Source organism: Mya arenaria, chromosome 1 (assembly GCF_026914265.1).
Source record: "Mya arenaria isolate MELC-2E11 chromosome 1, ASM2691426v1".
Taxonomy (NCBI): domain Eukaryota; kingdom Metazoa; phylum Mollusca; class Bivalvia; order Myida; family Myidae; genus Mya; species Mya arenaria.
This window is the reverse complement of record NC_069122.1, coordinates 43683060-43709902: the sequence shown is the minus strand read 5'-3', so window position 1 is coordinate 43709902 and position 26843 is coordinate 43683060. Positions and strand designations below refer to the sequence as shown.

At 33.9% G+C, this 26843-nt stretch overlaps 1 protein-coding gene across 1 annotated transcript; it reads left to right on the top strand.

Moving 5' to 3' along the window:
* Positions 1 to 514: 514 nt before the first annotated feature.
* LOC128237478 (ATP-binding cassette sub-family B member 6-like) lies at positions 515 to 26843 on the top strand. The gene is made up of 18 exons (XM_052953055.1): positions 515 to 638; positions 4039 to 4578; positions 4983 to 5121; positions 6633 to 6822; positions 7372 to 7491; positions 7988 to 8090; positions 8689 to 8778; positions 10104 to 10225; positions 10715 to 10824; positions 11434 to 11499; positions 12456 to 12670; positions 15281 to 15430; positions 16125 to 16182; positions 17219 to 17323; positions 18301 to 18475; positions 21487 to 21599; positions 22855 to 23018; positions 24685 to 26843. The coding sequence occupies exons 2-18, from the start codon at positions 4079 to 4081 to the stop codon at positions 24845 to 24847; spliced, it is 2583 nt and encodes an 860-aa protein (XP_052809015.1). The 5' UTR covers positions 515 to 638; positions 4039 to 4078; the 3' UTR covers positions 24848 to 26843.

Below are 26843 nucleotides of genomic sequence, written 5' to 3'. Positions count from 1 at the left end.
CATTTCAACATTGTCATGGGATGACCTTTTGACATAGTTTCTATATTGAAGCTACAGCAATAAACTTTCCATGGGTTTTAACTGAAAAATGTAAACACTCTACACACGCATGTCTACTATTTACAAAACATCCATAGCAGACCATTGAGAGAAAAAAAACATACACGAAAATGCCAGTTACAAAATTTCATATCGAATGAGCGATTTGGAGCCAATTTAGCCCTCTTTTACTGTTTTGTGTTTGGCAATGATCATTAGTTGACTAGATACAATTTAATAAAAAAAAATGCTGACACTGAAATATTAAACAAAGATGAAAGAATAAAACTGCGATGTGTATCTCATGTAACATAATATCATGTCATTATATATTCAAACAAGCTATTTAAAAAGCTAACATGTTTGCGGCTTCCTTCCTTCGTATGAGGGGAGGTCACTGCGTATGATAATTATTTCCGTTCCGAACTTTTGGTAAAACAGGATTGGTTTCCGTCTTGCGGTTCACAATTCAGGACAGGAACCAGGGCTTTAAACATAACATGACTTTGAAGTTAACATCTAGCCGGTATCTTCGCGAAATATTGATGCCAGCTTTAATTCCGTTCGTGTAGCACCTATAGCTCCCCACACTGTGTTAAGTAAGTCATTGTCTGAGAGTACCAATTAATCCTAATAATCGAGCTATGGATATACGGTCAGCTGATTATGCAATTTGCAAAATTGATGCAAAATGTCCTGTACCAAGCTTTACAGTTCTAGAGTTGAATGGAATTTAAAGCAAAACAATGACATGTCATAGGCCAGATATAAATAAACTGCAAAATTGCTTTTTTTCATCTTCAATGTGGCATATTTTATTGCTGGAGTAGAACGTGATAGTTTTCAGGTGCATAGTAAGGGCAAATTTTGGATTATGCAGATCAATGACGGACAGCATATTAACGGGTCCCTAGACTTACCGAAATACGATTATTTACCGAAAGACGGATAAAATTACCGAAATACGCATGAAAGTTACCGAAAGACGCCTTCTAATGCATTTATTTTTAAATAATCTTGTATATATAATGATTATACGCATTGTACCCAAAAATTATAAAATAATATTTAGAAATAATGACTTTATTGACAAAAGAATTTCCCTTTTTAGTCAAATAGAGTTATCTCCCGTCGTCAACCGAAATACGATTTATGGATATGGTTAAACTGGAGTAAACATGATAGAAATTTACCGAAAGACGCTTGCTATTGTATTTATTTTTAATATTCATATATATTTGATGATTTTACACATTGTAGCCAAAAATTATAAAATAATATCTAGAAATAATGATTTTTTTTGACAAAAGAATTTCCTTTATTTAGCCAATAAGAGTAGTCTCCTGTTCTCAACCGAAATACGATTTATTGATATGTTTAAGGTGAAGTAAGAACATGACAAATATATACAGTTAACTTAATACTAAATTTTTATTTTATTTTTCATCATTTCTCTACATACATGACACATACATTTGATTAACATCGAACATGGAAGGCTGCATAAAACATAAGTCATACACATAATAAAATTACATGAAATATTGAACGCTGCAAATACAAAATAAAATGATTAACTTACAATATGTATTTAAATCATTGACAAAGACATATACATGTTAATGACAAAAGCTATGGTAAATGTACATTGAAAATTCACATTGTGTTTCAAACAAATGTGTCAGACATACAAACAATAATGTTTTATTATTATGTGCAATATTTATTATTAACTATGTAGATATCTTCATCGTTGAAATCAAACAGTTAAAGTTAAAATACTTTATTTTTTTATGGTTTAGCATGGTGCATTAGAAATAATAGCCTGCATTTCCAGTGTCTGCAATGGATTTGGACTAGTCTTCTGACGTACGTGTCCCTACAATGGCAGACCTTAACTCTTTGAATTGACCTTCAACTAGCTCATTGGACAGGTGAACAAACTTTGTGAATGGTTGTGACCTCCAATCCACAGTTTGTTTTAGGACATGGTTAATGGACTCACAATTGTTGTTTGTCCAGTTTGGGGGAATTGCCTCATTCCTTACAGGGTCGTTAAATCTGGGAAACTAGATTCAATAGCCTTGACCAAGGCCTTTTCATCGTCAGTTCCAATGACCAATTTGTCGGAACTGACTCCTAACTTGAGCTTCAGGTGATGAAAAAAGTGACTATATGTTTCAAAATCACTGTGGTCGTGTATGAACATGGGGCCTAAGAAAATTGGGGGGTCACCAGTGCAGCGGCGATTGACGGACAGTTGTTTGTAACAAGTAACTGTCACGTGTTTACAAATTCAAACTCAGTGATTTGGCTATCATTTACTAAAGGTACAAAATGGTTTGGTACAAAGTTGCTTATGTCAACAGACATCATCGTCCACATGACGGAAAATTGGGGTTGTGAGTTTCCGGCATCATATGATAATCCACTATATGCACATGATTTACAAACAAATTTGAGGTTTTTGGCACTCCATGACTTAAGGTCTTGCTCGGACATTTAGCATGAACCCAATTCCTACAAATAGAACAATGTATGCATTGATCACTACTACAGTCAACAACACATATAGCACAAGGAAAGTCATCCATCATTAATTATTTCAGAGTGTAAAGTTCTATTAATTTGGACTTCTTTAAAACTCACAGCAATAACTTACCTTTTTACTCACGATTGTTATTTATGAATCTTCAAATGAAGCCGTCAATTTGTGTGAAAATCACCCGCAATTATAAATGTACACGTAATGCGTTCCTTTAATGCGTAATTATTATGGTATTTACTCAACACGTGTCACAGAGCCGAAAAGGGTTTACCCAAATTAACACACTTTCAATAATACCAAACTGTCCCCCAAAAAACGTGCCGCTACTTTGTGGGGTGTCATATACCGGGTGATAATTATGTTGTTTTAAACATCGCCTGATTTTGTGTATTTTGTGTGGTCTGGTTATTAGTGTCCATAAGTAAGCTAATTTATCTGAAGATGAGAACTTCGCTGTTTAAAAACTTCTTTTTTCAATTTTCATATAAACAAAAATTAAAATTTGAAAGCCCTGAACTATACCGTAGATCTAAGTTAGTTTAAAAGAAAATGTTTTTTAACGACATTTTCGACCTATTTCAAAGGCAATGTTTCAAGTATATTCCAAAATACTTTCAAATGCTGTTTATTGATCTAACATTTCCATAAGAATATAAATTCTATTATTTGAATCCAAATTCACAATCATTTTCATAATACAACAACTAATAAGTTATTTTTACCTGCGTTAAATCGTCTTTCGGTTGGCGAAGGGAGACAACTATTTCACTGACATATTGTCTTTATTCAATTGAACAATAAGTAAATATTTTCATGAACTTTTTCATTTTTATGAGTGTGTTTTAGTTATATGAATATTATGAGATCATCATTAATTGGAATAATTGATTATTTTGGAAGCTTTTATCTGTCTTTCGGTTGGCGAGTCGGCACGCGGAATTCGATCTCGAACACTGAAATTTCAACTGCCTATTACATCATTATATTTTAATATTTTTCTCTCAAATTTTGTTTGGTAATGTATTTGTATAATATTAATATACAAAAAAAATAAAATAAATGCATTAGAAGGCGTCTTTCGGTAACTTTCATGCGTCTTTCGGTAATTTTATCCGTCTTTCGGTAAATAATCGTATTTCGGTAAGTCTAGGGACCGCATATTAACCCCTTCACCCCCTACCCCCCTTCGGTTTTATTTGAAATTCGGGGGTTTGGGTAAAAAATTTATTAAATTTTTGAGTACAGTCAGCTACGCGCCTGGTTTTACATTATGTCATTGTCAATGAATTATAATTGTCATAGTTTTTGTTCCAGATTATTTTTTGCAAGTAATCAGATATAATTAGCCTGTCAAACAAATAGAAGGCAGTATTCAATAAAGACTGAATACCAGGCAGGATATAACATTGTTCTTAAGCAGAGTGTATACCAGAATTATTTATTTATTTCAGGATTTTCCTTCAACATAAAACTGCCTGTCATTCATCCAAAATGTTGAGTTACTGCCATAATTGGACAAATAATTCTGAGCTTTGGGTTGACAATGGATTTAACCAATGTCTCCTCAACACCGTCACTTCTTCTATTGTCTTCGGGTTCCTTCTTTTGTTTGGGTGCCTGCAATGTTCGATGTACCGAAAATATGGCACAAACATGGACAAGAAGTATGTCAACACAAACTTTGGATCAGTTTTACAGATATTTCTGACTGTGATGCTAGTGTTGGAATCGCTGGGTCACATTGTGACAACAGATATGATGAAAATCAAAGGTGGTGTGAGAGGGGTTGATATTCTAGTTTTTCTCTGTCTCTTTATTTCCTGGACTGCGACACTACGGATATTAGGCCTAGAACGTAAGCAACTACTCCCAGCATTACCGTCACGGAGACACGGCCTTGTTTTGCTTGTGTTCTGGACTCTGGCTTTCCTAAGAGAAAACCTTGCCTTCATTTCTTGGTGGAGCCATGACTGGTGGTGGTACTTGAATAGGTAATAAAAAAAACACTTTTTTATTGTATTAAAAAGTGATGAAATCAAAATTGCAAAACAGCAACAACACTTTTATCCCAATTATGTGAGGGTTAGCTGGCGTGCTGAAGTATTGTGTTTGTTAAGTTATTGAAAAAAAAAGTTTTAAAAACATTGTTCTTGTTTCACTACCTTCTAAAGTAAATGAAGACCCGAAAAGGCCTGACCAACCATACATGTCATGAATAATTGTGTGACTTTTGACAAAGATGTTTTTATGTATCATCATGCAATTGTTGATAAAAGGTATTTCTCATTTATGTATAATCATTCAATGTTGATAATATGTATTTCTCAGACAAAACAATATTTGTATTACACTATTTCTCATGCAGTTTTGAAGAAATTCTCTTATGTCTTTCTAGTCCAGCTGACCATGCAGAGTTTGGTCTATGGGTGGTGAGATACTCTTGCACGGCCCTACTGTTTGTTCTGGGACTAAGGGCCCCTGGATTACCCACAGATGGGTACAAGGCACTGCTGGATACCAAACATGGAAACAAGGTAGGTTGACGGTTGTGATGTTCCAATGATCGATTGTAATAGAAAATTGATTGGTTGGGCCTCAAATCGGCAACAATCAATTGTATTTTGTCATAATCGAATGATTCAGCTGCCCCGTTGTTTTTCTTCTTTCCTCTCATTTTTCGCATTTGGTTTATTTCCGGCAATTTTCTCCGTTGTGGTCATAATGTGTATATGTATTGTGTTCAGTTGTTATCGATAACAATATGGCTGAAGGCAGCAACAACACTTCATAACTTCAAACATACACATAACATAGGCATAGTTAAGGAATATGAGTTATTGTACATGAATAAAACTACAATTAAGGTATTTCCAAAAAGCGATTGTACTATTGATAATCTGTTTCTTTAATGGACACAATTATCGATAGTCAAACTGAAACTGATTCCCAACACTAGTTGAAAGCCAAGTTAACTGTTTTATTACAAAGTAGTCCATTTTGTTTTTACATTTAATGATTTAACAAAGTAGTCCATTTATACATTTCGTCAATAAATAAGGAATAAACATGATCATAATGTACCCTAAACATGATACCAGACCTAGAGCCAAGGTGGGATATCATCTCAGTTAACTGTTCAATTATCACAGTAGTCCATTTTTTTTTTTTTACATGTACATTCAATTATTTAAAATTCAAAATTCAGAGCTGCTCGGCCATTTTTAACTAAAACAACCTCGGATGTAGATCTACAGTTTACATACTCAGAAATCGGTATGTTTAAGTCTGCTGCAAGAAGATCGCATACCGTAGTAATTTATTTTAGCAGTTAAACTTAATGACTTTTCTCTTGGGAATCTTAATTATGTTTCCAATAATACACTTCACTGGCAATCAATTTAAACTTAGATCAACAAATTTGTATTTATACAAGCTAAAACAGTACATTTAATTAACGATATAATTAAAAAAAAAACCGATTACTTCTACTGATGTACCAGCATACATCCGTGGTTGTTTTCGATGACCGAGGAGTTCTGAATGAAAATTCAAATGATTTAACAAGCATAATCAGGGATGTGATTTGTCGGCGGATTCGCAGAATTCCGCGGATCTAATGGCCCCAGAGACCCCCCCCCCCCCCCCCCCCCCAAAAAAAAATAAATAAATAAAAAATAATAATAATAACAATATTTGGATGCTTTCAGTTTTTAAAGTTAATATTCAAGTTTGCTTCAAATTTGAAGTCAGGAGAGCCCTCAAAAGAGCTTCTAAAAAGCCATTTTTTCTTCTAGAGCAGTGCGCTTTTGACCACAAGAGCGGCCCATAAGCCCATGGCAGAAAATTTTTCAGCCTTCCAGCTGCCTGGTCAATCAAATCCCTGAATATGTATATACATAATCACCATGTACACTAAACATCATTGTAGCATTTTTATGCTCAGTTTGCTGTCTTCTTGATTAGGGAACTAACTTGACTTCCATCTGGAATATTACGGATAAATTGAGGATAAATTTTTAAAATTTTCTAAATGTAAATATTTCAGGAGAAGGGTGAAGGAGCGTCTCATGAAGGCTCCACTTGGAGTAACGTCCTAAAGAAACTGCGACTGATGACGCCGTATGTGTGGCCAAAAGGGAGTTGGTGGAGGCAGCTAATTGTGGTTCTCTGTCTCGTTATACTGGGTGCTGGTCGCGGGATTAATGTGTTTGTGCCTATTTACAACAAGTACATCGGTATGTGATGTTTAATTGGTATAAAAAACATGTTTTTCATATTTGATATGCAGACAATTTGTTCAAAGATTTTATGCTATTTCACAATGTTCCTATGTTAAAGCTGCACTCTCACAGATATATATATATATACCATTTTGACAACTTTGTTTATTTTTTGTCTTGGAACTAGCCAATTTTTGCGAAACTGCATGAAAACCAGTTGTACAAGACTGCTGACAAAAAAATTAGATTGCAGATTTTTACATTTAAGTTCAAAAATTAATGTTGTATGCGTTCTTCTTAAACTGTTAGTAACTGTTTAAGCCATAATACATTAATTTTCGAACGGAAATAGGAAAATCTACAATCTGAATTTTTGTCAGCAATCTTTTATCATTGGTTTGCAGATATTTATGCAAAAAATTGCTCTTTCCAAGACAAAAAATTGTACAAATGGTATATCTGTGAGAGTGCAGCTTTAAAAAATGCTCTTAATTAATATGTGGGAAAAGATTATTGCAGCTAACTGATTTGTTAAAATAGACCAAATATTTTGTTATTTTTCAGTTAACAGCCTGACGATCGTCCAATCAAGTTCAGGCCTCTCTTTAAGGACGGGCCCTGAGTTCCGTTGGGATTATATTTGTATCTACAGCACCCTGCTCTTTTTCAAGGGTAGCAGTGCAGGTCTGGTATTAATATTTCTAAGAAAATATTTATGTATTTTCCTATTCCTGATGTTCAATATAACCGGCGTGCAAAATCTTTACCATGGCCATAACTCAAAATATTCACATAAAACCATGAACACATATTGCAAGTGACTATTTGTATGTAAATAACAATTTTTAGCAAGGCCCATAACTCAGACTCAAAGTTTGTTGAGTTTTGCAACTGAATAACTGAGTAAAAACAGATGGGCAAAAGCAACCAGTTTGCATGCTCTTTAACAATCCTACTTAAATAGTTAAATGTGCATTTTCACTGCATTACACTATAAATTGAATATGATATCCACTGATAAAATTGAGTAATTTATAAACTTGAAATGGCTTAATTTCAAATATGCAAATGAGCAATGGAGAGCACAAATGTAAAAAAGTCATTTTATTCTTGATATCCTGAAAATTGAATGCTTAACTTAGTTCACTTATTCACTGCTGTAATGTTTTGTGGATACTAGGTGGATCAGGGTTCCTGAACAATATGCGCACATTCCTATGGATACCTGTACAGCAATACACAACACGACGTGTGCAGGTTAAGCTCTTCTCCCATCTTCACAGGTAGGACTCAACAGTACTTAGTCAATCCCTCTCATTGATTAGAGTAACTTTCAGGAAAAATGTTTTTCTTGGCCCCAATGTAAGTACAAGTATTGCAAATCATTAGTAGCAGTTAATCTAAGTTTCTGAAAGCTTACAACACATGAATGTTCAAATCTTGCCTTTGAAAGTTGCCGACTTTGAGCACAATTTAACAGAAGCCATTTTGAAATTAGGGCTGGTATTCAATATTAGTCTTAATTGGATCTAAGAACGATGTAGCTAATCAAATTACTTGTTATTAATACCTGACCAAAAGAGTGAATGAAGTCAATGATGCATGACCATAAGATTAACTTAAGTTGTATATTGAATACCACCCCAGTATTTAGATGAAAAAATAATTAGTTTTGCATAATGCAATTTTAGTTGCCATGCCAATTGAATAGAAACAGAGATAACAACATATTACTTAAGGTTCAATTTTGGGTTGTTTCTCGTCAGTTAATAGCTTTGCATAGCTTATTTTCTCTTTTCTTTCCATACCAACTAATAATTACATTGTGAACTTGAACTTGCCAGTTATTCAAAAATACCTAGTAATCATTTTCTGTTTCAGTCTGTCTCTAAGCTGGCATTTGAAACGGAAGACTGGGGAAATTTTGCGAGTGGTTGACAGAGGAACCAACAGCATTAATAACCTCCTCAAGTATGAAAAATGTTCACTTAAGTTTGAAAAAGGTTTAAAATGTTACTGAAAAATGAAAAAATTTAGTTACAAAAATATTGACAAGAAAAGTGCAATACTAAATGCCTCTTTAAAAAAAAAAGGACCTCTTATAGTTTTATTTGTTGTTATCAAGTGGATGTGTTTGGGGAGTAAAGTATGTTATACTTACAATAAATTTGCAAGCCATTGTCCAATCATCACCGAATTTGGTCAGAATGTGTATTGACATTATATCTTGGACAGCGTGATAACCAGCCATATCGCTCTAAACACTTAATAGTTATCGCCCTTAAATTATAGAAATTGCCCATAATTAGTCTCTCATGATTACTTTAGAAGCTTTTTGTCCAATCACCACCAAATTTGGTCAGACTGTGTTATAGCATTGTATCAGGAACAAATTTGATAACCAGCCATATTGCTGTAGTCCTTCCAGAGTTATTGCCCTTTAGTTATAGAAATTGGCTCAAATTGTTTTGTTTAATGAATAAATTTTGAAGCCTTTGTACAATCTTCACAAAATTTGGTCAGAATGCTTTTGGGAATAATATTTGTTAAAACTTCATTTAACTACCATATCGCTTGAGTCAATCAAGAGTAATTGCCCTTTAATTGTATAAATTACTTTAATAAAATTTGTCTTGTCTGATCAATAATTTTAAAAGCCTTTTTCCATTCATCACCAAATCTGGTCAGAATGTGTATGTGCAGAATATCTTGGTCAAGTTGAATAATCAACAGAGTTATAACCCTTTAGTTTGAAAAAACTGTCTTTACAGTGTCTGCTCCCTACATTTTGCCTAGATGTAAAACCACTTATCACCAAACTTGGTGTTCTTAAATTAAGAGGGGGTATTTTGTGACAGTGACACTCAAGTACTTACTGCAAGTGTTAATACTGTTAAGACCTCTTGCTATCTACCACCTTGATTTCTATGAAGCAATCCTGTAACTGGTTATAACCTATTGTGTTATAAAGTTGAATTACCGGATTCATGTATTATGGTTTAAAGAAAAAAAAGTTATAAATTGAATCTATAGTCTTCACCAAATTGCAATAAAGCGGAATTTATTAAATATGTCTAATGTGAAAAACGACAATTGTTAGCTTTATCCATTTCAAGCTAATTTGTTGTTGATATTCTTATCAAGCCGTAATTAAAGTATCGCAAATAGACTATGGTATGCATAATTATTTGACATTCTAGTTATGTGATATTTCAAATACTCACTCCAAAATCAACATTGTGAAAGCAGTTGTGTATATTTGTATATATTTGTCATACACATGTTCTTCATTTCAGTTATGTGATTTTCCAAATCCTCCCCACCATAATCGATATTGTGATAGCGGTTGTGTATTTCGTCACTGCCTTTAACTACATCTTCGGGCTCGTTGTATTCCTTTGTATGGTTTTGTATTTAGGTAAGATGTTATTTTGTCACCTGTGAAGTCCTCAAACTTTGTATGAGCATTGATCATGGTCAGTATTGTGTTTGGGGTCAGTAGATCAAAGATCAAGGTGATAGTGGCCTATATTAGATAAATGGTTTCTTTCTAATCATGAACTCGTAAATGATTTCTTTATACTGTTTATCAAAACACTTGATCCTTAGGGGCCTCAAAGGTAGAAAGATTATTGATCAATGTTAGCAGATGACCCCAAGTTGACAAGGGTCACCGATGTAAGTGTTTAAAGTCAAAGGTTAAGGTATTAAAATTGGTTTGTCAACTTTAGGCAGCCAACAAAATTGCACGCTGCCGACAGGTGACTCATTCAATTTGTGAATTCTGAGAAGTATATTTTTAATGAATCTGTATTAGATTTAAAATCCAGATATAAAATTTTTAGACCAATAATTTTAAGTTTTATTTATAAAATTTTTATTAAACCTCAGTGTTTAATTTTTCCAGCTATCACAATTTTCATTACTGAATGGCGGACCAAATATAGAAGGGAAATGAACAAGTTTGACAACGAGACCAACGCTAAGGCTGTAGACTCCTTGCTGAATTTTGAAACTGTAAGTGTTTGGTGTTTTAATGAGAGAATGGTTTGTTTGAAAATAGTTATTTCTCTAAAATGTGTAGGACATAAGGGTTTGCTAAGAAGATATAATTTTTAAAAAACAAAAAACAAATTAATTCAATTTGTTAAATGATTCTAAATATAGTATTGTTGAGTTACACATGAAGTTATTCACATTGTTACTACCAGAAGCAACATTTATGATATGAAAATAATTTTATTATGTATAGAATGTTGTAAGATAAGTCATACTTATGGTAAGTTTTGACATCCAGTTTAATCTTACACATTATTGATCCCAACTTCCCAAGTCATATCCCATAAGTATTAAGCCAACATATCTTAGAGCAAAAATAGAAGAATATATTAGAAATATATATGATAAATATTTATGACATATATATGTACCACGTTCATGCCATATGAACATTATTGATTGTAATTCATTAAGTGTCTGTTGGTGAAATTTGATTTCAATTTTTGCATTTTATCTGTAATTATGTCATAATGTGTAATAACCTTCTTAAAGTAATGTTTTGTTGTTGTTGCTGTTCCTAAATAGAAAAATTACAAATATGATAATCAACACATTTTTACTTTGCAGGTAAAATACTACGGTGCTTCAGAGTTTGAGATTAACAGGTACAACAATGCAATAATGGACTTCCAGGTAATTCAATTAAGAAAGGACATTTTCTGGATTATGTGACTTACCTCAGGCCTAAAAAAGTATGATTTCTGGTTTGGGTAATCAAACCCTTACCTACAGAACGGGCACCAACTCCAACGTTTTAGTAGTCCGTCAGTTTCTTTTTGTCCCTGTTTTAACATGTCGTTTAACCCTTAGGCTGCTGATGGCGATTTTAAAGGCTTTGCAAACAGCTTGGAACCAGACCAGACGCCGAGTAACTCGGCGCCTGGTCAGGTTCCAAGCTGTTTGCCACTCAGTCAATATATGCCCAAAGTTTTAAATAAATTGAAAGTAATTTAGAATAAACCAGACGACATTTTTGAGCAGACGACAATTTACCCAGCATGCAAAGGGTTAAAAAGCAATATAGTGAAGATTACTTTTACACCCTTCCCCAATGATGACAATACAGTTCCAACATAAAGCTTAATAATAGAAAAAAACTACATACCCTACCTGTTTTTTGAAAAGATGTAACCCTAACCACGTGTAAAAATGTTTGACCTTATAAGAATGTTGACAATTTTACAAAATTTACTCCCTAAATTAATCTCCCAGCTATTTTTATTCTTTGTTAAAGAATATGAACATACAGCAAAGGTATACGAAAGTTGTGCTAGTATTTCAATTGTATCTAGGCTATAATGTTGTAGGCCGCTGAATGAGTTTCTATCAATAAAAGAGAAGTTGTCATCCGAAATAGTGTTTTAAAGCATTGTTCCTTCATAGTTTGTTTATGCTATTTTAGCTCAATTGTAAAGGCAGGTGAAAGCTAATTGTTACTTGAAAGCTGATACGAACCACTCGAGACCATCAGAGGACGAGAATGTTCCCCTGGTTGATACACCCACGCCTTTGGGTGAGAGGCTTTTACCACTAGGCCACTTATATATGATATAGCTGCATAATGTTCTTTCACATTTATTTTTTTCCAGAAAGCTGAATGGAAGGCTACGGCATCTCTCAACCTTCTTAATACAGCCCAAAATATTGTCATAACGGGCGGCGTGCTTGCGGGCTCTTTGCTGTGTGCTTGGGCAGTTGTTCATGAACTAAATGGGCTCCATCTTACAGTGGGCGACTATGTTCTGTTCGGGACCTACATTATACAGCTGTATGGTCCTCTGAATTTTCTCGGCACATACTATAGGTGAGTTATTTAGTGGCCTGGAGAGTTTCTTGGTTTGTATTTCGGACATCTATCTTGAGGGATTAACATTGTACAGCCATATGGGCTGCTTTCCCTGGCTTGACACATTAATTGACCATAGTTTGAGGGTTTAGTGTAAATGGAACATATAACGAAATAACCTTATGATAAGTAACCTGATGGGCATGAACTATAGCAGGGGAGCATTGCTTAAAGTGACACTCTTATTCAAAATCAATACATACTAGGGATGCAAACGAATATTCGAATTATCGAATATTCGATCAAACGTTTGGTATTCGAATGGCAAAATTGGTATTCGAATATTCGAAAAAAAATGTTGAATTAATAAAATAAAAAAACCTTTGACCTACAAGGCTGCAATTGTGTATTTAGTTCTTTTGTCATGTTTTTACAATGATTGGCCCCTAATGCCAGAGGTGTGAATGTGATGACAATACACTAAACACGCGTCATATGTCATTTAGGGACATAGCGCCGGGTACTATAAAAAGTCCCCGTAATTTTACAACTTGCTATTGGACAAGTGACACCAATGCCTTTGCCAATTAAGGATTTAAGGAAACGGCCTTCACACTAATGTGCTGTCTTGGTTCACACTGATGTGCTATCTTGGTTCACACTAATGTGCTGTCTTGGTTGCAGATTAAGCTATGCAACATTGCTCAAATTGCCGTGATACTATGTATGGCATTTGCTACAATAATGCAGATACATGTATGTGCTGTTTTCCATGTTTCGATGCACTGTTCTTGCTTTGAAATGTTACTGTATAGTATAGCGTTTTAGGATATATTGCCTCTATTGATGTAGAAGAATCAAATTCATAAATGTTTCGTTTTATCATTTTACTAGTTCCCGAGTTGGTTTGGTAGGTAGAGGTCTATCCCAGAACGAGACTGCTCGTCCTACGGAAAGACCCTCCATTGGCTCATTACGCCATATGATTAGGAATCCATCTAATTTCACATTGTTTCACAATATGAAGGCAGCGGAATTATTCGATTTTGATTTTTGATTGTTCATAATGAATTACCGTTTTCTATATAAAAATGGGGAATTTCAGAGACTCATATGGGGAAATAAGGGTCCGCCGCGCGTAGTTGCTACGACAAAGAAGGATCAAAATGAATTAGCTATTACTTAAGCGAATGATAATAATAGTTTAATACAACTTTGCAAAGATGTATTTTGGTTATCGAATATTCGAATATTCGATTGAAAGAATTACCGAATATTCGAATATCAATTTTGCCATTCGTTTGCATCTCTAATACATACACATGTATAACAAACATAATTTTTGAGTGATAAACCTTTATCTTCTTATTAAGTAATGGCATTTATGGAAAATGTTAATTACTGATATTAAGATTATAACTGTGTATTTTATAGCTGAAAACACAATTATTATGTGATTAGTAAGTGATCAAAGATTTACTGTGATCTTCTATCACTTATAAGGTAGAAATACCTTGTGTTTTCTGCACCGTTCTTTAAAATTAAACACAGTATCCTTCGTGAAAACCATTGTTTTTGACATTCATTCATCCTTCTTGTTATATTAAAAACAATTGTATCAATTCTGGTAAATCTTATTTGGGAGTATGAGTGCTTTAAGCTGTTTTCTATTGAGCGCTCGACATTCTAAACCTTTGCAATGGTATGTCAGCATAGAGTGCTACCTGAGTTCCCTTGGCTGGAATTTTGCTGCCTCATTAATAGCACTATTTTGATTCAGGTCATTGCATAGAAAACCTGCCAATTAAAAACATGTTCACTTTCTCCAGGAGGGGCTCAAACTGTCACGCTATCTTTCTATTGGTGAATAATTTTTATACTTTTAACCAGGAAGTGCTATTATAATTCAGGTCCTTGCTTTATATGAATAGGACTAACAGAGTGCATGCTATATGGTACATCATGCTTGTGCAACTTGCCACTGAGTTTTCTATGATACGGGTAATGGCTTGAGTATTATGGGGCAAGGAAGTTTGACTTGTCTCTTTGCTTAAAGAAAGCTATTTATAAAAATTATTATTAGAAATATGTTTGAAAAAAGTGGAGGTTTTAATATATGCTTTTATATGCGGTGTTAACACCCACCTGTAGAGTTTAACACCCGCCTGTAGAGTTTAACACCCGCCTGTAGAGTTTGTTTATATGCCTGTCTAGGATGGGTAGTATGGTTAGATGATATAGCCCTCAGATTCTTTGTGCTCCTCAGAAGAAGTTAAATTTAGATATTGACTGAAAATAATTCTTGACACCATACCCTAAACAATATCCACATTTTAAGCACATCTGGCCAAATATAGCTATATGTTGAGGTAAAATGATAGGCTTTGTATTGTCCACAGGGTTAGAGGTGTCACTGTGCAAAATTGCCTTATCCAGGACTCTAAAAACAATCAAGACTTTTAAGCGAACTTTAGAACCCATATTGCCAGAGACAATAGCCTTTTGTGTAGTAGACACCATAACTCTGGCTTTATTCATTATTGAGTTATGTCCCTTTTTACTGAACCAGCCCCCAACCCCACCACCACCCAATGAACTTCAATTGCTATGCTTTCATTTTTATTTCAGAATGATCCAGCAAGCATTTATTGACATGGAGAACATGTTTGAACTACTAGAAGTCGGTATGGAAATTCAGGATGAGCCCAATGCTCCTGATATGCAGATACGATACGGAGAAATCGAGTTTAAAGATGTGCAGTTTAGATACGAGCCAGCGTAAGGAATGAAGATTTTAAACTTTCAGTTAAAAGAGTGACGAGACATGTTGTATTAAACCCCAAAAAGGAATAAAGGAATGCTTTTTTCTTTATGCTTTCCAGTGGTCTATATGAATGTAATACTTTTAAATGAATTTCTCTCGTGAAGACAGAACTGAATTGATAATATCTTCATGAATGACCTAGCTGGTGAAATAAGTTTATCTGGGGTTGTCATATAGAGATTTGCGGTTGTTTTGGAATAACATTGACGGTATCAAACTGTATTTAGCTAATCTTTTTGAGAAAAAAGGAATGGTACATATTTTGAAAGCCTTTGTGTCCCTGTTAGCTGTTGATATAGCCTGTGTACATTTTGGCAATGTGACATCAAGTGCACAAACTCTAACTTTGGCCATAGCTTAAAACATTCAAGATATTGTAATGAAACTTGGTAGACATGTTGCCAGAAACAGTACGCTTATGTTACTCATGGCCAATAACTTTGGCATTAATTACTGTCCGGTTATTCCTCTTGATGGAGAAAAAAAGTGGAGCATTAGAATTGGCTTACATTGCTCTTGTTTTTTGCCAAAAGAAACACATCTTTGCCTCAATATCAGGATTTATCTGTATTAACTTTTAATAATACAAAATATCGAAGATAAAATTTTGTATCCTGCAATGAATTTTCCACTTGTGTGCATTTTCAGCAAGCAGATATTGAAGGGCATAACATTTAAAGTTCCAGCCGGTCACACATATGCATTGGTAAGATTCTATTATTTTATGATTGATATTCATCATGGCATCTTAACTTTAATCTACCATTAACAGTATTCTCAATATGGACCGTCTGCTGGCCATAATGGAAGGTTTAAATGGAAATTGGGTTAATAGTTCAAATTCGGAAAAATAAGTGAATTTTAATTGGAATAAGTAGTAGCTGGTTGATTACTTTATTATTTGAGACAGTTCAACTGAAACTTATTGAGAACCCTGCATTAATGTTGTGGTCTTGTACAAGCAAAAAAAGGCAAAATAGGAATCATTTACCAATAAAAATGTGATGATCTGCTTTGTGCATCATAATTTTAATTTTGCAAAGCCAAATGACTGAATATCCACAAGGTAAACTTATAAAGATTGACTGAACAAATATGCTACTAAGATTCAGTGAAATAAATGTCTTAGGAGCAATCTTATCAATAAAGTCTTATAGTATGTTTCATCTTCCAAATTGTTTATTCCCTGACAAAATGAGTTATATTTTGAAAGAAAAGGCCAGATATCTTAGAATTTACAAAATAAAATCTTAATTTGATTTCTGACACTTACTCCAACTGAATTACTTGATGACACATTATGTTTTGGATGCTTGTTAATAAGACGGCCCCCATGGTTTAGGATTAGCTTTGAGTACAGCCAAATTATACCTAGAGCCATGATTAAGAACAGTCTCAAGTTTGAGTTCAGACTCGAGTGGCAAGACTTACAATCTTTATTTCATTGTAACTCTCCTTCTAATTGAGAAATAATTGTAAATTTGCTTAATTTGAATATTATTATTATTATTATTATTATTATTATTATTATTATTATTATTATTATATCTATTATTACAGTTATTTGCAATTATTTACATTATATTTATTTTTGTAAGATTAATGCAATAGAGATGATTTATTGTAGCTTTCTAAAAGTGCTTTTCTGTGTCTGAGTCTAGACTTGGACTTGAGACCGTTTGTAATTGAGTCCAAGGTATACTTGGAATAGTTTTTAAATCTTGATGAATTATCTTCCCCAGGTTGGCCATTCTGGAAGTGGTAAGAGCACCATCATTCGACTGTTGTTCCGGTTTTACGACATCGAGTCAGGCTGTATTCTTATTGATGGGCAGGACATAGCTAAGGTAACCTCAATGGTTGAAAGAGGCACAAGGCTTGTTACAAGTTAGTTTTTATGGCAAATTATAACAATTTCTGGCATGTATATCCAAAAGTCTATTTCAATGACCGTAAGTTAAAGTGACACTCTTATTCAAAATCAATTTAATACACAAACATAAATTTTGAGTGATAAACCTTTAACCACTTACTAAACAACGCATTTAAGGAGAATATTACTTACTGATAACAAGATTATAACAGTGTAATAGCTGAAAAAGCAAGAGACAGTAAATGATTGGTGAGTGCTAAAAGATTTACTTTGATTTGCTATAGACTCATAAGGTAGTAATATGCGTATTTTCTGCACCTTTTTCAAAATAAACTTGGTATCCTTCATAAGAACCATTGTTTTTGACATGTATCCACCTTTATGGTATAAAGAAACAACTGTATTAATTGTGGTAAATCTTATTTGGGATTAAGAGTGCATCTTGAACATATAACAGGTTTTCATTGAGTATTTTCATTTTCTTATATTCATTTTCTTATATATAATTTAGAGCTGTTCATTTTTGCATACAACCCGTCCCAGGAAGGTTCTTTCAAATTTGACCATCCACATAGTGAATTTTGTTTAGACTTTTAAAAGCCAAAGGGAAATAGTAAAATTCCCATATGGAGTTTTTTTCATTTTGCCCTCCTGGGTTGATATGTATGTTTAATGAACCAGACCTATTCAATAAATGAGGCAAACTGGATTTTGATGTATGAGTTCTAACACATGTTTCAACTGTTTTGATTCTTCATAAGATAAAAAGTTAGGTAAAAAAAAACACTTGCTTTAAATTTTGTGGATTTTATTTTTCAATTTAAGCTAGACTTAACACAAGTGTACCTTAAACATTGTCTTAAAACAGTAGTTGTCTTCTTCCTCTCTCTGCTGATCTTAGGATATCATTGCATGTACTAACATGTCAGTCACTTCTTCAACTTTTCACAGGTAAAGCAGGAGTCATTACGAAAGGGTATAGGTGTCGTTCCACAAGACACAGTATTATTCAACAATGACATCCTCTATAATATCCGTTATGGCCGTGTCACCGCAGAGGACGATGAAGTACATGACGCAGCAGACGCAGCAGACATCCACTCCAGGATTCTCACATTTCCTGCCAGTAAGTTACTGTCTGTTGTTTTAACTTCATGAATTAAAAACATGAGTGAAATAATTATTTACCTATATTTGCCACTCTCTCTTGTGATGTTTTAGAGGTATCATCACTGTCATACACATACCAGTACTTAGTGGGACTAGACACAAGATGGTCCACAATTAGGCAAATACAGTATTTCCACAAAACAAGCCCAGAATGGTCAATGTGAGCTAGAAGGAGGCCAATGATACATCATTTTACATGATTAAAAGATTAAACGCAACATGTTGCTGTCTCATCTGAGTTTCCACATTTAGCAAAAATGCATAATTAAAGGGTCTAGACACCAGATGGTCCCATAATCGGATATACAGTATTTCCTCAAAACAAGCCTAAAATTGTCAATACAAGCTAGTATGTGGCTGATAATTCATCATTTTACATGTTTTAAAGAATATAATTTTAGTCAAGTTCATCCAAGGAAGTGCTATCTTTACTGTATGGTTTGTTTATGATACATATATAACATACTATATTTAGTACACACCGTCATGAAAACAACATGATGATCAGTCTGTACGAAAGTTCGTCGTACCTCGGCTCCGCAGCTATATTGTAGGCCCGCGTGTCCAGCAATAATTTGGGGGGAAAATGATAAGATAAATATGTGTTAAATGTGTATCATGTGAATTTTATTAACTAACCTTTGTTTACTTGATCAAACCAACTTAATCAGGGCGTTTATCGACCCGAGCTCCTCAGGTTTTGATGCACAGAAATTGTAAATGACCCGAAAATGACGCCTCATAAATGTGTAATATTATTCATTTGAAAGGAGCCGCAAGGCATGATCTAAATGCCTTTTAAATCAATTAAAGTCAAGAGCAATTAACACCCGAAGTGACAACTGATTATCGATCTGGAATCTGAACGGTTTCCATGTTAATTAGCAGCACTCAAACTCAATGACGTGTTAACTCCGCCCATTATGCAAATTAACAGATACCTTCGGCTTTTTCGCTTAGTACGATGTTAAACCACCAACAGTGCTTAAATATATTTTGTTCTGTTCTTTTATACCATGTCTATTTCAATTTAAATAATAATAATATATATATTTGTATTAGTTTTTAATGTGTAACAGAAAAAAATAAACATTTTTCGTAGCACATGGTCTAAAAAGTGCGGGAAACAGGTGCACGCTTACCTTCTGTCAATTTTAATGCAAGTGAAAGAAGAACGCGTAAAACGTTTTCAGTGTACAGTAAAGTTCTGTAATATTATAGATTTATTATTGTTTTATTGTTATGCCATTAAAAAATAAAAATGATGTTGCAATATTGACAATAGGAACGTTGAATGTTTTTGTTTGCTTCTGGACAAAATGAAAAACATGAAAGTAAAACTGAAAATAGAAATGAGAGATGTCGGTGCAACTCAACAATCGCTGTTGCTTGTAGGATTTTGACAAGGATGCATAGGGTAACATAAAGAATAGTACATACAATAGTAGAATTGTAGGATTCTGATGCACAAGGGTTACATGCATAATATCTGTTTTCACTGAACATGCATTAAATAAATAATACGTTCACAAGTGTCAGAACATAATTTTCCATGTTTTGACCCTGGAAATTTTTTAACCACCTAAGAGCAGGAAATAAGACAACAAGGTATAGTCCAGTGCTCCAGCTAGGCCTATATAGCAGGGTGTGGCACCCTGCTGTACTTTTCCAGCCTTCTGCTGCCTTTTTACCACACCCTTCTGTGCCCTTTTTTTTGACAGAGCAAAATTTCAGAAATTAAAGTGTACAAAATATACATTATTTTGCCAGTAAAAATAACAGCTTAGGTGTTCATAACAAACTTATGATTACTGTAGTATTGAAAGTAGTTACTACACATACACATTAAGAATTGAGCAATGGCCCTTGCAGTTATACCCCATTAGGGCTCATTCAATGCGCATCAAAAGTGCCCTTTAATAGCCTAGCACCCTACCCTTTTCAAATACTGACTGGAGCACAGGTATGATATTAAGTTATATTGATAATAATTTTTTTCTTTTACTTGAGATTTTTCTAGAATGAAAAGTGGATTAATACAGCTGATCCTAATAAAACACTAGATTTGTTTGGGTTTTTTTATTTCAGTTTTGGACGTATGGATAATCATGTACCTTGCAATGCCATCTTATGACAGATGAGAACTATAATTTATGAAGAAAGACCAAGTATTTAGAAAAAAAACCAATGACACTTGAAGATCTGATATTGACTCTTGAAAATCAGATCTCAAGAGTCATTGACTTGGATTTTAGACACTGTTGGAAGCTCTGACTTTCACTAAAATGTACATAAAATTTTTGTTCCTGCAAAAACTGGTCCGGTCCTGCAAGGTAGACTGTATTGCAGGACCTCGTGTCCTGCAATGTGATAATGACTTTCGTACAGACTGGATGATTAATACACACAATAATCATATTGAACAGAAAGCAACAGTGGCAGATCCAGGAATTTATAATTGAGGGGGGTGGGCACAACCATCAAACCCCCTCAAAACTTTTATTTTGCTGAAGTATTGAAATGACACATATTAAATCATTGATGCATTGCAACCCTCCATTCAAGAATTCTTTTATAGTTTACATCTTTACATATATATATATATATATATATATATATATATATATATATATATATATATATATATATATATATATATATAATAAATTATAAAAATCAGTATTTTCATTGTTAAGGTATAAATTTACGGTTAAAATAAACTTCATTTGCCGGCTTACTGGGGACGGGAGGCATAGATCCTTGTGCCCCGCGTTAGATCCACCACTGATCAGCAATGTATCAGTGCTAAACAGTCACTGGTAAATGAATAGTCCACCAATTCTGGAAACATCTATTAATGTTCCATGTACTTTATAGAGAAAAATAACATAAGCTTTAAGAAGTTTACACTCTTAGTTAATCTATTTTATACCTCATTAAACAAACAAAAAACTGTTTATTTTCCAGAATATGAAACAGTAGTGGGAGAGCGAGGATTGAAGTTGAGCGGTGGGGAAAAACAGCGGGTTGCCATAGCGAGGACACTTCTGAAGGCCCCAGCTATTGTGTTACTAGATGAGGTGGGTGCAGTTGAAATTTGAGTACTGTTACTTGGTATAAAGTGATAAAGTATACATTTGGCCGATTGTTCAGAATCTTTTTAAAGTTAGCAACATTGTTAATGTTATCAGTGTTTACTTTCAACTCTTAACTACTGTGGCAGTTTCATAGATATACTTGCGATCTGCTGTATGTCTTGCCATATTTGAGACAACTGTTAAAGTATATTTGTATATATCTCGCCTCCAACATAAATGACGCAACGCCATTGGTCCAGGACTGGTCATGTAGTGACCTCATATCTTTCCATATTGGGTCACCAATTTTATATCGTACCAAAATGGCGTCTATTTTCCGATTCAGATGAATATTCCGATTAATAAATTAAACATTTAAACATGTAAACAGGTTGTTGACAGGATATAAATGTTACCGGGTCTAAGTAGGTGACCGATATGGGATATGCAGGGCGGAGGGAACCATATTTGGGTTCAAGCTTCGTTCTCACATGATGTGGTTTTCTTTGCCCCGTATATCCCATATCGGATCACCTACTAACCCCGTAACTTATAACATTTAAATTCATTTGAACATCATCAAATATTTACCATTAAAAGTTAGCAACATTGACATTAATCACACTGTTAACCTTAAACAATGTTCTGAACAATCAGCCTAATGTTCTTTACTATTTAGCCAAGAACTTTTAAGAAATCCTGAAAAACCATTAGGTGGAAAACCATTTGATATTGAGCTTTTTCTGAAGAGCATTCAAAAAGCAGATTAAGTCATCCTTATTCATAAATGAGAGATATTATAGCTCATCTCAGCACAACTTGATTGGGAGTCACTTTGAAAAGTAAAGTAGGTGACTAGCTGTTAAGCTCTTGTATCAGAAAAAAACACTGATCATTGTAGAAGGCTAAAAGCCAGGAAATTTATCTGGTTCCTCATTAACAGTTTGCTTTAGATATTTATTTATTTTTTTAAATCTTGGAGTTTATGAAAAAAATCATATTTTCATGTATCAAGCTCATTTTTTGTCTTTTATGTTTGTAGAGTTCCCGTAATTAAATGGCTGCTTTATAGCTCTACCCCGTTACATACCCCAGTGTCACTTAAACAAAGTTTTGAAGTCAAAGGTGGAATTTTACCCCATACCCTTCAATTACTGGTGTTTGTTATAGGTATAAAAAGAGATCACTAGTGTTAGTTGTTTGTATATAGCCCATGTGGCCCTCATTGTTCTGTATCACATATTTTCTCTCTTCTTAGGCCACCTCTGCTCTCGACACCAAGACGGAGCGAAACATCCAGTCGTCCCTTGCCCGAGTGTGTGAAAACAGGACAACCATCATTGTAGCCCATCGTCTGTCGACTATCATACACGCTGACCAGATACTTGTATTGGACGAAGGGGAGATCATTGAAAGGGGAACGTAAGTGGTCGGATTAATGTAATATTGTAATTACTTTGGCCCATTTTTATAAACATCTTTTAGTTATATCTCTGATTTTTTTCAAGAGAAAAATAATCATAATTATAAGCATGAGCTCAGGCCAAAATCTTGAAATGTGCAACATCAAAAAACAGTTTGAAATCTTGAAATTTTCAATTTGAAATATGTTGAGATATTTTGTGTTAGAATACTATTAATTCTGTAATCACTAATGGTCATGTTAGATCCAAGCTTATATAGCTTATCTCATACAATAATCACTAGTGGTCATGTGATATCCAAGCTTATTTATTGGATATTCACTAGTGGTCATGTGATATCCAATTTATTTCTTGGATACTCACTAGTGGTAATGGGATATCCCAGGGTAATCATTGGATAATCACTAATGGTCATGTGAGATCCCAGGGTAATCATTGGATAATCACTAATGGTCATGTGAGATAACAGGGTTATCATTGGATAATCACTAATGGTCATGTGAGATCCCAGGGTAATCATTGGATAATCACTAATGGTCATGTGAGATCCCAGGGTAATCATTGGATAATCACTAATGGTCATGTGAGATCCCAGGGTAATCATTGGATAATCACTAATGGTCATGTGAGATCCCAGGGTAATCATTGGATAATCACTAATGGTCATATGAGTTCCCAGGTTAGTCATTGGATGATCACTAATATTCATGTGAGATCCCAGGTTAGTCATTTTATGATCACTCATGTGATATTCAAGCTTATTAAGGTTATCTAATAGGATATTCACTAATGGACGTGTGATATCCAAGCTTATTTATTGGATACTCACTGTTGGTCATGTGATATCCCAGGTTAGTCATTGAGTAATCAGTAATGGTCATGTGATATCCAAGCTTATTAATTGGAAACTCACTAGTGGTCATGTGAAATCCCAGGTCAATCATTGGATAATCACTTATGGTCATGTGATATCCCAGGTTAATCATAGAATAATCACTAATGGTCATGTGATATACCAGGTTAATCATTGGATAATCACTAATGGTCATATGATATTCAAGGTAAATCATTGAATACTCACTAATGGTCATGTGATATCCCAGATTAATCATTGGATAATCACTAATGGTCATGTGATATCCCAGATTAATCATTGGATACTCATTAATGGTCATGTGATATCCCAGATTAATCATTGGATAATCACTAATGGTCGTGTGATATCCCAGCTTATTTATTGGATACTCACAAATGGCCATGTGGTATGCATGGTTAATCGTTGGATAATATGAATAATCATGTGATATTCCAGATTAATTATTGGAAACTCACTTAAAGTCATGTGATATCCCAGGATAATCATTGGATAATCACTAATGGTCATGTGAGATCCCAGGGTAATCATTGGATAATCACTAATGATCATGTGTTTCCCAGGTTATTCATTGGATAATCACTAATGGTCATGTGATATTGGTCATGTGATATCCCTGGTTTATTATTGGATATTCACTAATGGTCATGTGATATCCCAGGTTATTCATTGGATAATCAGTAATGGGTATGTGATATCCCAGGATAATTTTTGAATGATCATTCAAGTAACTGTAATACTGATGTTTATATGGGAACTGTCCATTGTAATGAACTTAATTGTATTCCAGTCATGAAGAACTTCTATCCAGTGAAGGTATCTACCATGAAATGTGGCAACAACAATTAACAAAGATGGAGGAAGAAGATAATGGTGCCAGTAATGGTGGCGATGATGATGGAACTGGTGGTGCTGGTGTTGTTACTGTCGAACAACATCATAGTGTTAACTAGTCATCTTGTTCTCAGATCTGTGTCAATGTGATATATGATTGTGTTAGACAAAATATAATGCAATTATTAGTTGAGTGTATGTCTAAATGCAAAACAATAGTTTTTTAAGACTAAATGCAAAATAGTAGTGTTGCATTAGTATGAGATTAAATACACTTTTTAATGCTAGACTAATGAGAAGAAAAAGGTTTGTTAAATTAAATGTAAAACAAAAGCAAGATAGCTCTGTGTTAGATTAAATGCCAGTGTTTTTGGGGGAACTATTTATACTGCCTGTGCCTTGCAAATTGGGGGAAAAAAATGAGCTTGGGAAAAATACAAAATCAGAACAAAATAGCAATATGTATTTTCGATGTTTTATGCCGCAAAACTCATTTTCTTAAAGCGTTAGTAAAGCTTTTATTCACAAACTTTTCAATTTTCAAATGTAATTATTAAAAACTGTGAGCTGATATTTTGTCACTGGTCTTATCACTAGTTCTAGATATTAACGCAAAGATTGGTTCATTTCAAGACAAAAAAATAATGCAAAAAGTTCTCAAAACAGTCCATCTGTGAGAGTTCAGCTTAAACAGAAAGGTAGTATATTCTCACCAAAGATTTGACCATTTTTAAAATAAACTTCTGTCAAAAAGTTATTCATTCTTATTATTTATTTATACCTTTAATTTTCTCTTGCAGTTTATTTCATAGAAAATGGTATCTTAAATTTAAAGATATGACTATATGCCAGTTGAGTAACAATAAAAGACGGGTATCACACATTTTGGTTAGTTGAACAATGATTTAACTGATTCTGATTTACATCTATGTTAGTAAACTACCATCCTCTGCACCCTAGCCTATCATAACCTACCCCGGTATATGATACCCTGGGCAAATCAGCTGTTAAAATCTCGTACTCATGAATAATAAATTAGGTGAAATCCTGCCGCTTGATTGGTCGCATGAGACACACCTCATGCGGTGCAGAAATGGCCAAGAAGTTACAGATGTAATCTCAGTTCGAAATAATCCAATGAGATCACGGCTTACAAATCGTTTTAGGCAGGATATTGTTAAATATGCCCATAGCTCTTCACAATGGGGATTCTTTCCTTTTTGTTATCGGCTGTTTCATCGGTCGGAAAATGCTTATGAATATTCAAGATTTACGAAGTTTCCCTAGCCAATTTGCCCAGGGTATCATATAGGTTATGATACGCTGGGGTGCCGAGGATGGTGAACTGCTTGTTTTTGTGTGTTTTTTGAAGAAAAATAATGCCCTTGTATCTCTGCAACAGGAAGATTCAAAGTTTAAATTGAAGATTTTCCTGAAAGCCTTTGAAGAAAAGCTGATTTATTTGATGTGTTGTTTGTTTATGATTTTTTAATGTAGGTCAAGTAATCTTTATTGAGGATTTAGTTTTGATTTAAACTGTCCTTAAAAAAATGGTTGAAATACTGTTGTGAAAGGTTTTTCATCTATACTGTACATAAATGTTGTACTATTGTAATGAATGGTTGTGTTCTCATATCTTAAGGAGCATTATTTTAGTTTTTTGCAGTTGATATGTTTAATAATGGCTAAAATGTCTTGATGTGAGATTAACAGCATTGTAAACTATTTTATTTTCATATGTTTAAATAAAACAAGCGAAGCTGAAACATACTCAAGTGTTGTTGGAAATCCTGCACATCATCAGTGTTTTAATGGAACTTCCAAAGTAGTAAAGATTTAAAAGTTTACAACAATGACATTTTATCATCAATGTAAACCTGTTCGACCATGTTTATTCCTGTGGATACATTTACATCTATATACCCTTTTACATTGACAGTATGATTTCAGAATAAAAGTTATGAACAATATTCCCTTTAGGCTTTATCGATTTACATGTAGTTACCCACATATCATGTGCTCATAAATTAAATTTGTAGACTTTGTCGTTTAGCCTTAGTTAAGTTGTTGTATTTAGGACGTTGTGAAAAATACTGTGATGTTTGTGATATTTTG

Excerpts from the sequence above, each read along its gene's own strand:
- LOC128237478 (XM_052953055.1), top strand. The coding sequence starts at position 4,079 with ATGTTGAGTTACTGCCATAATTGGACAAATAATTCTGAGCTTTGGGTT. Across the intron at positions 16,183-17,218 it reads CCGGTCACACATATGCATTG|GTTGGCCATTCTGGAAGTGG; the intron begins GTAAGATTCTAT and ends TATCTTCCCCAG. Across the intron at positions 21,600-22,854 it reads CTATTGTGTTACTAGATGAG|GCCACCTCTGCTCTCGACAC; the intron begins GTGGGTGCAGTT and ends CTCTCTTCTTAG.